The 14,396-nt window shown below is 54.9% G+C and overlaps 1 protein-coding gene across 6 annotated transcripts in view; it reads left to right on the top strand.

The window, feature by feature from the left end:
- PEX6 (peroxisomal biogenesis factor 6) overlaps nucleotides 1-14,396 on the top strand; it is a 31,679-nt gene that overhangs the window by 15,502 nt on the left and 1,781 nt on the right. For 4 of the 6 annotated variants that reach the window (XM_050951184.1, XM_050951183.1, XM_050951186.1 and 1 more), the window contains exons 9-16: nucleotides 421-497; nucleotides 1,057-1,189; nucleotides 3,706-3,911; nucleotides 4,021-4,082; nucleotides 8,042-8,150; nucleotides 11,153-11,269; nucleotides 12,183-12,260; nucleotides 13,610-13,749. In XM_050951184.1, the coding sequence (XP_050807141.1) occupies nucleotides 421-497; nucleotides 1,057-1,189; nucleotides 3,706-3,911; nucleotides 4,021-4,082; nucleotides 8,042-8,150; nucleotides 11,153-11,269; nucleotides 12,183-12,260; nucleotides 13,610-13,749 (922 nt within the window). The remainder of the gene's footprint in view (nucleotides 1-420; nucleotides 498-1,056; nucleotides 1,190-3,705; nucleotides 3,912-4,020; nucleotides 4,083-8,041; nucleotides 8,151-11,152; nucleotides 11,270-12,182; nucleotides 12,261-13,609; nucleotides 13,750-14,396) is intronic. The other 2 variants (XM_050951189.1, XM_050951187.1) reach the window with 1 other exon arrangement.

Genomic DNA, 14,396 nt, shown 5'->3' with positions numbered 1-14,396 from the left:
GTGTGTGTAGCATGCAGGCTGTGCAGCATGGCTGGGTTTGTGTTGCTCCTGGAGCCTGAATGTCCTTGGCCTGTCATTAATGTTAGTGGCTTTTACTGTGCAGCTTCAGTGTTGCAGTCATTTAGATTTTTTGCATTAAATCTCTCTGGGGCGAACTTTCAGAGGGGGTGTTTGTAGCCCGGTGTGCAGACTTCTGCACCCACACTTGCCTTTGTGGTTATTGCTGTGTGCTCACCTGGCTTGTTAAGTGTGGAAATGGGGTGATTACCTATGCCTGACTAAGCACCCAGGTGTGCACACACATCTGCGCAGGTACTTCCACCCTCCCTGTCAGAGAAGCAGGCTGACCTTGGTTCCAGTGTGCACGGTGGCACGGATGCTCTTCACCATTGGACACGGGTTTTGTTTCTATGTTCACAGGGGTTTGTGCTGGGAGATTTCTGCGCTTTGCTGGCCCAAGGAGGCCGGGCAGCTTGCACCAGGATCTTAACCTCAAGGTAAGTAGATGGGCCTGTGAGTGGTAATCTGTGAACTTGCAGCGGGCCTGCTTGTATCCAGAACATTAATTATTGGGAACGAAAAGCTCCATTTCCGCTGGTGGAAAGATGCCGTATTTCATCCTCTTTCCTATGGGAGGTGGGAGCACATACAGTGAAAGTGTCTGTGATCAAGGCAGCCCTGTGGTGGAGACATGGCAAAGACTACTTGGCGGTGGGGACAAAGTGCATTGATGTAGGTGCAGTGACTATGTGCAGTGACAGTACTGGGGCAGTGATTGTGGCCATGGTTGAGACAGCGCAGTGAGGGAAGTGCAGTGACTATGTGCAGTGACAGTGCTGGGGCAGTGATTGTGGCCATGGTTGAGACAGCGCAGTGAAGGAGATGCAGTGACTAGCAGGAGCGAGGCTGAGACAGTGCCAGCTCTGGGGCAGTGGGGACTGTGCAGGGACTAGCAGGAAGGGGCAGGGGTGGTGGGGACAGCACAGGGAGAGAGGTGCTATTTGTGGTGAATTGTGAAGAGAACAGACGTAGACTTTTCCCCTTCTCTGTGGCCAGTTTCCCAGGGGGGCTGAGTGTGGACGAGGAGAGAGATTTTTGTGCTGCTGGATTCCCTGTTCTCGCAGAAGATTTTAACATTGCATTGGATCAGCTGCATGAGACTCATTCGCAGGCAGTTGGAGCCCCAAAGGTATGACCCACTGAGCAGGGGGGAAAGATACAAGGCTCTGGTATCTGTGCAGCTTGCCAGGTCAGTTTGAATGGCCCTCAGCCCATCCCTCAGGAGATAAAGCCGCGCTTCAGTAGACAGGCACCTGATGGTCACTCGCGGAGCCCTGATTAGCAACAGCCACGCGGGGGTCTCTCCCGCACTGCACTCCCCACTCAGAGACCAGCAGGCTGGGTGCCAGGCTGGGATTTCTACTCCATGACTGCCCGGAGTGTCTGCTCTTGAATTAACTCATGCAGAAAAATGACAAAAACACCCTATCCCCTGTGGGTGAACACTTTTCACAGAGGGATCCCTCTATACCCGACCTCTCAGTCCTCATCCTCAAAGGAAACCTGCACAGCACCTCCGAAGATAGGCCTGGGAGCTAGACTCTAAAAACCATGGATTGAGCAGAGACACTGGACTTATAGCAGAAGTGGGCAAACTACGGCCCACAGGCCACATCCGGCCCACGGGCCCCTCCTGCCCGGCCTCTGAGGTCCTGGCCTGGGAGCTGCCCCCGGGCCCTCTCCTGCTGTTCCTCCTCCCCCGCAGCCAACCTCAGCTCGCTCCGCTGCCCGCACAGTGCTTCGGGCAACCGGGCAGCGAGCTCCTGGGGCAGCGCAACTGCAGAGCTGGGGCCTGACCTGATCTCTGTCCTGCGCGGGGCATGGCTGGCTCCAGCTGGGCAGCATGGCTGTTGTGCCGCCAGCCACCGGTGCTCCAGGCAGCACGGTAAGGGGGAGGGAGGGTTGGATAGAGGGCAGGGGAGTTTGGGATGATGGTCAGAGGGCAGGGGTTTGGATAGGGGTCTGGGCAGTCGGAGGGTGGGGAACAGAGGAGTTGAATGGGGGCAGGGGTCCTGGGGGCGGGAACGCGTCGGGGAACAGGAGGGGTTGGAGGGGCAGGAGTCCGGGGGGCCATTGGGGAATGGGGGGTTTGAATGGGGGCAGGAGTTCCGGGGGGAGGGGGGCATCGGGGAGCAGGGGGGGTTGGATGGAGCAGCAGTCCCAGGGGGGCCGTCAGGGGACGAGAAATAGAGGGGGTTGGATAGTGGGCGGGGGCTGGGGCTGGGGCCAGGCCACATGTGGCTGTTTGGGGAGGCACAGCCTCCCCTAATGGCCCTCCATACAATTTCAGAAACCCAATGTGGCCCTCAGGCCAAAAAGTTTGCCCGCCCCGACTTACGGCTTATTACAAAAATCTGTAACCCACTACTTCTCGCCAGTGACTGGAGGAGTGTTCACAGGCCACTTCACCTCGAGCGGTCTCTTGAATTTGTGTTAACCGCGTATTCTGAACAATCGGATCCACCTTGAATTTAGCAGTGACACTTGAGTTAGTTTCCCAGACCAGAACAAGAGCAAAGCTTAGACTCATAGAATATCAGGGTGGGAAGGGACCTCAGGAGGTATCTAGTCCAACCCCCTGCTCAAAGCATGACCAATCCCCAGAAAGATTTTTACCCCAGTTCCCTAAATGGCCCCCCTCAAGGATTGAACTCACAACCCTGGGTTTAGCAGGCCAGTGCAGCTTGTCTCTCTCACTGACAGAAATTGGTCCAGTAGAAGAGATTCCTTCCCCCACCTTGTGTCTCTAATGTCCTGGGACCAAGGCAGCTACAGGGACACTGCAGCCAGTGGTGGGACTAGTCAGTGACCCTGCAGCCACGCCCACTCTCGATGTGTTTGTCATGCAGATGGCTCGCTGAGCACCTGCAACATTTTGTTCCCTCCAGTTACTGTTCCAGCTGTGTGTCTGGAAAGCAGGCAGTGTGCTTGGCCCTGCGCAGAACAGCCCTTGTCTCTGGGAGCTTGCCATTCAGACACCCAGCGCCCCGGGGAGGGGGCTTCTCAAGGAGCAGCTCATATACAGCCATCGTTTCCTCCTTAGGAGAAGTCAGTTTTCAGTGAGATTTGAGCAGGGAGAGGGCGAGAGTTCCGGGTGGAAGTGGCCACCTGGGAAGTGGGGGCACGGCACAGCTCTGGGAGGAGGGAGTCTTGGTGGAATGAAAGAAGGAGTCGTGGGCCGAGGCAGGGTCAGGGGCATGAATCCGATGTGGAAGGCAAGAGAAGCCAGTGAAAGGGTCTGAAGAATGGGTGAGCTGGTCCAGGCAGCAGGGTGAGCACGGGCCAGGGTTTGGCCATGGGGCTGGTGGGGGAGGCTGGGTTTTCAAGGACAGGGTAGAGCAGCAGGGAGGAGTGCTCTGTGAAGGAGGGCGTGAAGCGGAGGGTGGTATGACCTTTGAGGCAGTGCAGGAGGGTGCTGAGAGCTGTGGAGGAGTCTGAGATGATGGGCTGGAGTTTGGGAGCGGTGAGGGGGTGAGAGAAGGGGGTGCAGTCAGATCAGGGATGTACACCATGCACACCAGGCAGGGAGCACGTGGAGTGGGGGGTCAGCATGCCCTGTTTGCACAGCTGCCAGCCAGAGCCCTGGAGCAAGCCGGCTCTGGGCTGGGGACGAAGTGGGTGACTGGGCTGTTGGTCTCACTGCAGATCCCCGCGGTCACCTGGCAGGACATCGGCGGGCTCCAGGAGGCGAAGAAGGACATCCTGGACACCATCCAGCTGCCTCTGGAGCACCCGGAGCTACTGTCTGTGGGGCTGCGCCGCTCTGGCCTTCTGCTCTATGGGCCTCCTGGGACAGGAAAGACCTTGCTTGCCAAAGCTGTGGCCACGGAGTGCACCATGACGTTCCTCAGGTGAGGAGGGGTTGGCCTTTCCCGGGGTGGGGTGCTGGTCCTGTGCGGTGTGGCTGGGGCTCCTGTGCCCAGGGCCGGTATAACTGGGTCCCTGCTCTCTCCCTTGCAGTGTGAAAGGGCCGGAGCTCATTAACATGTACGTGGGGCAGAGCGAAGGGAATGTGCGCCAAGGTGAGTGGCAGCCTCGGCTCCTGGGGCTCTGGGCACTCAGCTTGTGGCTGGCAGAACGACTCTGTGCTCCGAGAGCCTGCTTCTCCTCCTCGGTGTAGGAGGAAGGGGAGAGAATTTGGCCCTATTGCTCATCCAACAAACTTCTGCCCACAGCGAGGCTGCTGGGGACAGCGGACCAATCTGGCCTGTGTCCTGGGCCAACTGGCTCAGCATCCCTCGTCAGACGTCCGTCTGACACCCTACTTCTCTCTCTCATCCCATCTGCTCTCTTCATTGTCCCGGCTCTCCAGACCTTGGCCATCTCTAGCCTTGATGTCCATAATGGCTCTTGACTGGGCCTCCCTGCTCCTTGCCTCTCCTCTAATCTGCCACTGCACTCATCACGTCTCTTCCTGGAATGTCTCCATTGGCTCCGAGCCTGCTCCTGCTTCCAGCTGCCTGATGTCCCTGCTGTAGTAATTCAATGGACCCAGAGAGTCAAAGGTGCTAACATGACCCTGAAACTGTCCAGCGTTAAACCGCACTAAACAGGGTCAGGGCTTTGGCATACAGAGACCTTTGCCTGGCCAGAGCCACGGTAGACACACCATCAAACAGCGTTATGACCATCTATTAAAGAGACAGGAAAACGGTCAAGCATTTGAAATGTCAAGTATTAAGTCAGGCTCTCGTTTTAACGACGCCTCTGTTGCCTTTCCCTTTAGCTGGAGAGAGACCGTCTCCCTTGTTTGGCCGTCTCGTTGTCCTTCTTGGGGAAAACAGAACCAGCTCGCTGAGCTGCACTGGCGCTGTAATGGTTAAAGTCTGATCCCGTTTCTTAAAAGGCAAAACAGGACACATGCCCAAGAGGGGAGGGAAGGGAGCAGCAAATACAGAAAATGCAGCTTCTGTCTCTGGTGCTAACTCTTACTTGCAGCCTCACTGCTGGGAAAACTCTGGCCCAGCACCTGGTCTGATCAGCATTGGGCTGTTTAGGGCATTGCTTTTAGCTGCCTCTTTCTGGTCAAGGGCTTGCTGAAGTGTTGCGAAATATGCAGTCTTGGCCGACTAAGCCAGACGCTCCTTAGGCAGAAGGCAAAGGAGAGAGAGAAGGGATATGGTGGGGAAGGAAAAGAACACACAGCGGGAGGCAGGGGAGGTGACAGTCTCAAATCCCAGGCGGTGTCAGAGCCGGTGGGGATGGTGATGTTATCTGGCTCCCTCTCTAGCCTGGTCCGATCAGGACCTCTCTCAGGATTAGGGTGAAGGAGGCACCATGGTGTCCTGCTGGATCCTGGAGTCCCAGGAGACACTCTGGGATGGCAATCATGATGGTGAAGCTTTCTGGAGCAGCTGTTGGCAGACAGGTGCTGCTTTTTTTCTGTCAGCACTTGTTGAGTTTGCTTCGCCTCTGCTTATTTTCACTCCCAAGTCTCTTTTTAAGGCCCCCAAAAGCGAGTAGCTCTCCCACACCATTTTGTCCACTTACTGGATCTCATTTCCAACACACCAATTCTGGATTGTGTCCAAACACTTCCAACACACCAATTGATTGTTGGTCTGTCACGTCTCTTGTTTATCTGCCGTGATCTCAACACAGTCCTTGAATTATATCAGTAGGACTTTGTGTTCTTTCTGTCTCCTTTTGACACCTTTTCCCATCAACATTGACTGTTAGGTTATCATCGTGCTCTGTGAATTTTCACTCACTTCAAGCTGAGCTCACAATACGGTAAATTTGTAGGCCCAATTATCACAACATCCCTTGCAGAGCTCTTCTGCGTGTTTGGGGCTCACCCTGACCAAGGAGGGGTTCTGGCATCGCCTGCCCTGTGATGCTGGCGGCCTTCATGCTCTTTTGCTGTGGGCCCCAGGAGCCAGCCCACAAGCACAAAAGTCTCACCTGAGCTTCCACCATCCTCATTACTCCTGGCAGGGTGACCCCAAGAACCCTTCTGGTCCCCAGTCTCCCGAAGTCCCTCTTCCCCAGGTTCCTAACTACCAGACACTTGGACTTTCCCACTCTGGTTTGTCACCCCTGAAGGAGTGAAACCTGCCCCCAGCTATCAGTTCACTTTGGCACGCCTGCTCCGTGCAGTTTGCGCACCAGAGACCTGCATAGGCTAAAAACAAACAAGGTTGATTTAATGGGAAAGCCCCCGATTGGAAGGTGAAATAGGGAAAGCAAACACACACATGACCCACAGAAAATAAACATAAAGAGGCCGCTGCAGGTTTCACGCTTCTATATTAGCTCAATTCCCTTTTCCAAGGTAAGGTATTTCCTGGACAGTTCCCATGTGTACCCCCATCGTAGAGGGGATCCAGCATTTCCTGGACAGCACCCCTCCTGGCTGTGAGGTGTATTTGAAATTGTAGTACAGGTTATGAGCACAGTTTTTATATACTTAAAGACAGAGATTCATAGCCACTATCTGCCTACGTATCTCATAATGACCAGCAAGTTATGAACATTACAAGGTTTCAAAAAAGACCCGACTTGCCATATTTTATATACAGTCACGTTATATATGACCAATTGCTCATTCTCTGGGTTCAGACCTGCTGTTCTCCCCTTGGGGTGTCTGGACCCTGATTGTCACACCTCTGTAATCACACCCAGCTGTGCTCCATGCTCTTCCCAGGCCCCTCTCCGTTACTGCTGCTGTTTCTGTTGCGGCAGTCCCTAGGCTCAGGGCCCCAGTGTCCGGGTGTGTCCAGACATGTCACAGGAAGCCAGTTGCTGCTGCAGAGCTTGCAGACTGGCTCTGTGATAAGACCCAACAGGTGGATGAAACGGACAAAGAGGGTGGCTGAGGGAGTGGTGAAAGGAGCCTTTTTGCTGTAAAGACCCACCCCCCCACTGTGGGGCCATTAGCAGACAGATGGTGCCTCTTTTCCCTGCAGGAGCCAGCTAGTGTCTCCAGCTGGTGGGGACAGGAGCAGACAAAGCAGGAGCCTCTGGACAGTCCAGGCAAAAGGGCTGAGATTTCTCCAACTCTCTCCGCCCTGTGCTGGAGGGCTGTGTGAGGGAGGGCTGGGGCACGGCTTCACACCACACTGCTCTTCCTCCCCGGCCCTCGCCCCCTTCCGTTTCTTTCCATTTAGCTGATCCCCTGCTAACTAAACCCACCAAAAAAAGAGAAAAGAACAAAAAATCATGGTGCTAACGTGCCATCTGCTGCCATCCCATTGGTCTCTCTGCCTGTGGGTGCTACCGCTCCCCCCCCCCCCCCGTGTCTGTGTGGTCTATTTACACAGTCGTGCCTCACCTCATTGTTTCCTTGCACACCCCTGTCTATCTCCATCTGTTGTCTCCTGTCTTATACTTGGACTGTAAGCACCTTGGGGCAGGGGCTGTCTCTTTGTCCTGTGTTTATACAGCACCTAGCACAGTGTGGCCCTGGTCCATGATGGGCTGCTAGACGCTACCATAATACACCTAATAAATAACAGTAATGGTGGGTAGCAGTCCCAGGGTGCCGCCTGCATAGCTGCCCTCTTCTCTTTGTACTTTCTGACTTGTCTCGTGCACTTGTCCAGTGCCTGGAGTAGATGCCCTGTTTCTATCTGCCAAGCAGCCTCCTCCCCAAACAGCTGTGGGCATATTCTGTCACGTCCCAGGAGAGCTGGCAGAGTTCTGGGCTGAGGAGTGTGTGTCTGCAAAGCAGGATCCAGCCATTTTCCGGTGTAATGGTTCTTTGAGTGATTGCTCATGTCCATTCGGTTTACGTGTGTGCGCTTACCACATTGCACCAGTGCTGGAAGATTTTCCCTCAGCAGTGTCTGTAGGGGACTGGCTCTGGTGCCTCCTTGAATGGATGCGAGCAACACATCTCGAAGAACACCCGTTACGGAAAAGATAACTCTCTTTTCCTCCCACTCTGGGCTGCTTGCTGGATGGGGTCTCCCCACTGTGTCGGTTCTCTCTGTGCAGCCTTTCTTGGGTGCCCATGCTCTGTGTGTGTCTTTCCTCCTAGTGTTTGCCAGAGCCCGGGCAGCTGCCCCCTGCATTATCTTCTTTGATGAACTGGATTCCTTGGCACCCAACCGGGGACGGAGCGGAGACTCCGGCGGAGTTATGGACAGGTGAGTGCTTGCTGCGCCCTTCTGTTTTGGTAGCTACATTAGGATTCTGAGTGATTTGATACATGGATGGCAGGGCCGGGCACACGCAGCTTGGAGGGGAGATTCTCACTCTTTGCCTCTCTGCCCCTTCCAGTCCTCTCCTTCACCGCCGTGGGCTTGACACCTTCTTTCACACTGCCCCACCTGTGGGGCATTGTCATTGTCTGTTACTTTTTGTAGTAAATCCTGAGTAAGCCTCCAGCTGAGATCAGGCTCTCCTGGTGCTGGATGTGGGCCAAACATTTACTAAAATGACAGAGCCCTCTCCAAGACTTACAGCCTGGAATAGCTTCCTGCCTGCCATGGGCTTCTCTGTCCCCCTCAGTCAGGATCCACATTCAGGCTGCTGTGCAGATGTGTATGAAGACACAGGCCTTGCCCACAAAGAGCCCTCACTGCGGAGCTCATAACCATGTCTTGTTCCTTTCCCTCTGTCGGCTGGGAAGCGCTTCAGGGCCAGGAGTGCTGTGTGAGGCGCCGAACGCCTTTCACGTGTCAGCAGAATCTCACAGCAGGGCAAGCGCAGGCCTGACTGCAAGTTCCTGCAGCCCAGCGGGGTGCAGCCGGAGGCCTGTAGGTGAGATTTGGGGGGAGCACGTGCCTCTGCCGGTGAATGTGTGCCAGGCTCAGCTGAGCAGAGTGAGATGAAGGTGTTGTGGCTGTGCTTGGCTGAGCCTGACAATGTAGCCACAGGCTTGAGGGTAGCCTAGAAATAGAGTATAGACACAGCAGGGTATCCAGAGGCCTGATGCTACAGTGTCTGCCAGTCACAGCGCGCCTGAGTCCCTGTGGGGTGCACACGGGTTTGACTGCCAGCGGTGCCTTGCAGGAGAGCTCGTTACACAGAGTACCCTGGGGGGCAGGTTCCGAGATCCCAAGGCCAGAAGGATGCATTGTGATCGGCTAGTCTGACGTCTTGTATAGCCCAGGCCAGAGACCTGCCCCAGAGCAATTCCTGGTGCGGAGCTTTTAGAAACACGTCCAGTCTTGGTTTAAAAATTGTCAGTGATGGAGAATCCAGCACGGGCTGGGTAAGTTGTTCCAATGGTTAATTACACTCACTGTTAAACGTGTGCCTTATTTCCAGTCTGGATTTGTCCAGCCACTGGATCACGTTCTACCTTTGTCTCCTAGGTTGAAGGGCCCATTGTTACAGATTTGTTCGACAAGTAGGTACTTGTAGACTGTGATCAGTTCACCCTTTAACTTTCTCGTTGTTAAACTAAATAGATTGAACTCCTTGGGTCTGTCACGCTAGGGCAGGTTTTCTAATCCTTTAATCATCCTCATGGCTCCTCTCTGACCTCTCTCCAATTTATCAACATCTCTCTTGAATTTTGGACAGCAGACCTGGCTGCAGGATTCCAGTACAGTCACACCAGTGCCCAGTGCAGAGTTAAAATAACCTCTCTGCTCCTACTTGAGATGTCCCTATTTATACATGCAAGGATCACATTCGCTCCTTTGGTCTCAGTGTCGCACTGTGTTCAGCTGATTATCCACCACAACCCCCCAATCTGTTTGTCAGACCCATCCTGTAAGTGGGACCTGCCTTCTTTGTTCCCAGATGGACACATTTACATTTAGCCAATTTAAAATGTATATTGTTCGCTTGCTCCCAGTTTACCGAGTGATCCAGATCGCTCTGTATCAGTGATCTGTCCTCTTCATTACTTACCGCTCCTCCAATTTCTCTGTCTGCAAACTTTATCAGTGATGATTTTATGTTTTCTTCCAGGTCATTGATAAAAATGTTAAATAGTCTAGGGCCAAGAACCAATCCGTGCAGGACCCCACTAGAAACAGACCCATTTGATAATGATTCCCCATTCACAATTACATTGTGAGACCTACCAGGTGGCCAGCTTTTAATCCACTTAAGGTGTGCCATGGCAATTGGATATCATTCTAGCTTGTTAATCGAAATGTGCTGTAGTACCAAGTGAAACTCCTTACAGCAATCTAAGTATATTACATCAACATTATCATCTTTATCAAACTTATAATCTCATCAAAAACAGATATCAAGTTAGTTTGACAGGATCTATTTTCCATACAGCCATGTTGATTGGCATGAATTATCTTACCCTGCTTTAATTCTTTATTAATTGAATCCCGTATCAGCCGCTCCACTGTCTTGGCCAAGATTGATGTCAGACTGACAGGACTATAATTACCCAGGTTATCATGTTTACCCTTTTTAAATATTGGCACAACATTTGCTTTTTTCCAGGTCTGAGCTGTGATTAGCAAATATCTCTGTAGGGAACGTGATCCACAGATATGTGTGTGTGTCTGTCTATATATGGTCCCTGTCACCAGAGCATCGGAGCACTTCACAGACATTAGTGTGTGTATCCTCACACATGCCAGGGGGCAGGGCAGTGTTGGAACGGAGGCTCAGCGAGATTAAGGGGCTTGCCTAAGCTCACACGGAGAGTCTGGCAGAGCTGGGAGCTTGCTTTAACCACAAGGCCATTTGTGTTCTTGCCCCAGGGCAGGGTTCCTGGCCTGTGCCCATGTGGTGCCCTGTTAGAGAGGCCTGTGGGTCTCAAGGGTTGTGTGTGGGGGGGAGGGGTTCAGGGGTGGGTGTGCAGATGTGCTGTGGGTGGCACGGTCTCGGACTGGGGACTGGATGGGAAGTCAAAAGACTTGGGTCCTGTGACCAGCTCTGCCAGTGACCTGCTGGGTGAGCCAAGATGCTCCACACACTCCCTCTAGCTCTTTGTCTTGTCTGTTTAGTTTATAAGCTTCTTGGGGCAGTGACTGTCCCTTCCGGTGTGTCTCCACCGTGTCCAGTACAGTGGGGCCCTGCTCTGAGCTGGGGCTTGTGGGTGCTCCAGTGATAACAATACTGCCAAGTATCAATGGATCTGGGAGTGGGGTTGTTCACAGCTTGAGGTGGGTTTAGCAGTAGCTCCAGAGTATCCGTCCCTTTGTTGTTCCTCTCTTGCCCTTGGCAGAGTTGTCTCCCAGCTGCTAGCAGAGCTTGATGGACTTCATTCCACCAGAGACGTATTTGTGATCGGCGCCACCAACAGACCTGACCTGCTGGATCCAGCACTGCTCCGGCCTGGCAGGTAACTGCTCCCTGCTCTGGGCTTGCTTGCAGGCATGGCTACTGTTCCTGGCCATATGTGGGGAGAGGCTCCTCGGGCAGTGCATGGGCCTCTGGGCCACGGGGCAAGTGGCTGTTGGGGGAGCTGTTCCCTGGGCGATGCCTCGGCCTCTGGGCCAATGGGCAAGTGGCTCTCGGGCTTCAAAGGGATCAAGCTGTGCCCAGTGTAGCCTGTGTCACCATGTTACCTTATCACTGTGCCCCTCCCCAGCCCCTTTCTCCCCTGTGGTATGGTATGTTCGCTCGTCCCTGGTTCACTGCAGGCTGTTCTGGGCTGGGCCTGTCTCTGCCTGTGCTTGTGTGCAGGACCCAGCACGACACACTGCCGTGCTGAGCGGGGCCTTTCAAGGCTACCACAGTGGAGACCATGGGGTGATGGATTTTCTGTGGCCCTCCAGCCTCTTTACTCCAGTCTGGCAGCATACTGGGAGCAGAAACAGCCCTGGGCATTAGCTCTGGTGCACGGGGCTCCCCAGCCTCCGCAGAGCTCCTGCAAAGGGTCTGTGCTGGCCTCTCGCAGGGCACGAGCTGGAGGAAACAGGGCTGAAACATGGATTCTGGCTACCTGGGCTGGCCATCAGCCAGTGGGGGCCATTGCAACCAGAGCATAAGCTAGAGCAGCCCTCGTGCTCCTCTGATTCCCACTGGGGTGGGACAGGCTGAGAATTGGGTGATGTGAGGCCACCTCTGTCTACCCAGTCCCGGGGCTCAGCGTGTGAGTGGAGCCTGGTAACACTGGTGCCAGGGAGCCGCTGACTTCCCTGATTGGGGGGTGGGGGGAGCGCTGTTGTGCTGACGCTGGGAACATGTGGCTTGGCTGTTGAAGCAGGTTCTTCTCGATCTGGCCTTGACTGGCTCTTTCCCTCCACTGCCAGGTTTGACAAGCTGGTCTATGTCGGCATGAATGAGGACCGGGAGTCTCAGCTGCGAGTGCTGAGCGCCATCACCAGGAAGTGAGTGTTTGCCCAGCTGCCTAGCACCAAACAAGCCGCTTGCATACCTGGCTATGTGCGCAGCGCGGCTGGGGGGGGGGGGGGGGGCGGCTAAGTGCAGCTGGGTGGAGGGGCGGCTAAGCATGGCTGGGGTGGCTAAGCGCGGCTGGGGTGGCTAAGCGCGGCTGGGCGGGGGGGTGGCTAAGCATGACTGGGGTGGCTAAGCACGGTGGGGGGCGGGGATGGCTGGCAGAGTTGAAGGCAGTTCAGAGGTGCCAGTCATGGTGCCCAGAGCTCTGCGGGCTGCCCCCTAGCTTGGAGCTGGAGCATACAGGAGAGAAGGAGGGACCTGTGCAGGAAAGCCCAGCTGCTGGAGGCAGGAGCAGAGCTGTACCAGGCTCCATCCAGGCCTAGATGAGCCCACGCCACCTCTTCAGCTCTGGGCTCGCCCTTCATGCCCACAGCCCCGTCCTGGGCTGCCAGAGGCCTGGCCTGTGCCAAAGAGACGCGGAGAGCTGTAACAGGCCTGCGTCTGCACACCAGGGGCCAGCAAGGGAGTTAACCGCTGCTTTGCTGAAGCCAGTGTCGCTTGACACCAGCTGAGGAGCTGGCCCTGAGTGACCAATTCCCCATTGCCCTGCACTATGGAGGTTGTGGTGCCACAGGTCCCGTTGTTATCTGGCAGTGTTTTACCCTGCTGAGCACAGGCATAAGTGACTGCCCGCACTGCAGGGCGCCGGGGAATCTGGGCAGGGGGTCTCCCATCGCTCTCCCGGAGATTTTCCATGGTGTGGAGCTGTGCTTTAACCAGTTTGGAGGTGTTTGTTTCCCCATCTGGCTTGCAGACAATCACTGCTGTTTCTTCCCGCTCAGGCCAGGCATATCCTGGTTGGAGAAGCTAATGTGCATTGCTGAAATCTCCTGTCTGGCTGTGTGGCTGGCCCCGTCTGCCAGAGCCCTTCCTGTTAGGGGAGACCGAACCCCTGGGGTGTGGGGTTTGCACAGGAGTTTTTGATATTGAGACCACTTTGATGTAGATAGTTACAGAAGCTCTCCTCTGGGAGGAGTCTGCGGCCAGGAACCAGACCTGCAGAGGCCTGGTCTTCCCTGATTGACAGGTCTGAATTGCCTTTGAATCTGTCCTGCGGGAGTGAGACTCCACTTGTGACGGGGGCCAGCTGTGTTCTTGGAGGAGGGAAATGAATGATCAGGTTCATCCAGTGGTGGAGCCTGTGATTATGGAGAACCTAGTGCAGGGTCCAGGGAGGAGCTGACCTGGGTATCCGAGTCCCCCTGCCCATAGCCCTCTGGCTGGATTCAGTCACCAGCTGTCTGTGGCTCTAACTGCTGTGCGTCTCCCCTCCTGGCAGGTTCAAACTGGACCCTTCAGTGAGTCTCAGCAGTGTCCTGGATCAGTGCCCTGCCCAGCTGACGGGAGCAGATCTGTACGCGCTCTGCGCAGACGCCATGATGTGTGCCGTCAAACGGAAGGTGAATTGGATTGAGGAAGGTAGGAGCCCAGCACCTTCCTCTTGTGTGCTGCGCAGCGATTAAAATCTCTAGCGACTAGCCGGACCCCCAGCCATTGGGAGGGGAGTGATGCAGAAGAAATCTTGCCAGGCAGACACGGGGGCTTCCCCTGATAGGCTTTCAGGGCAGCGAACTGTGTTTTGGGTTTTAGTGAAGCATTTGATACAGTATCTTGTGAAATCTTGCCTCATTAGTTCACACTGGCTTGGACTTGACTCGGTTGAGGGTTGGGACAAAGGGTAACGCCAAGTGGCCAAGCCAAGTTGAGAGGAGGCTCTTCTGGGGGTTACCATGGAGATCCAGCCGGGCTGGGCATTTTGTGGACATTCACAAACTGAGAGACTTGCACACCCGGGCAGATGGAAGCAATAGAGAGGCAGCATGTCCATTGGTTAGAGCAGTGGCCTGGGAGCTAGGAACCCCACTGTCCAAATCCTAGCTCCGTCACAGGGCTTTCTGAGGCACCGCCCAGTGGGGTCCGTCTGCATGGGTCAGCCTGCGGGATGGGCTTGGGTATGTCTCTGTGCAGCGCTCCCCAGCTGCAGAATAGGGGTGTGAGCCTGGCTTCCCTCTCCTTGTTGGGCCCCTCAGCTTGCTGTCTAATTTCGCAGTATTAAAAAGGGGCCG

The sequence above is a fragment of the Gopherus flavomarginatus genome, chromosome 4 (assembly GCF_025201925.1).
Source record: "Gopherus flavomarginatus isolate rGopFla2 chromosome 4, rGopFla2.mat.asm, whole genome shotgun sequence".
Taxonomy (NCBI): Eukaryota; Metazoa; Chordata; order Testudines; family Testudinidae; genus Gopherus; species Gopherus flavomarginatus.
The sequence above is the reverse complement of the archived record's forward strand: the minus strand, read 5'-3'. Positions and strand labels throughout refer to the sequence as shown.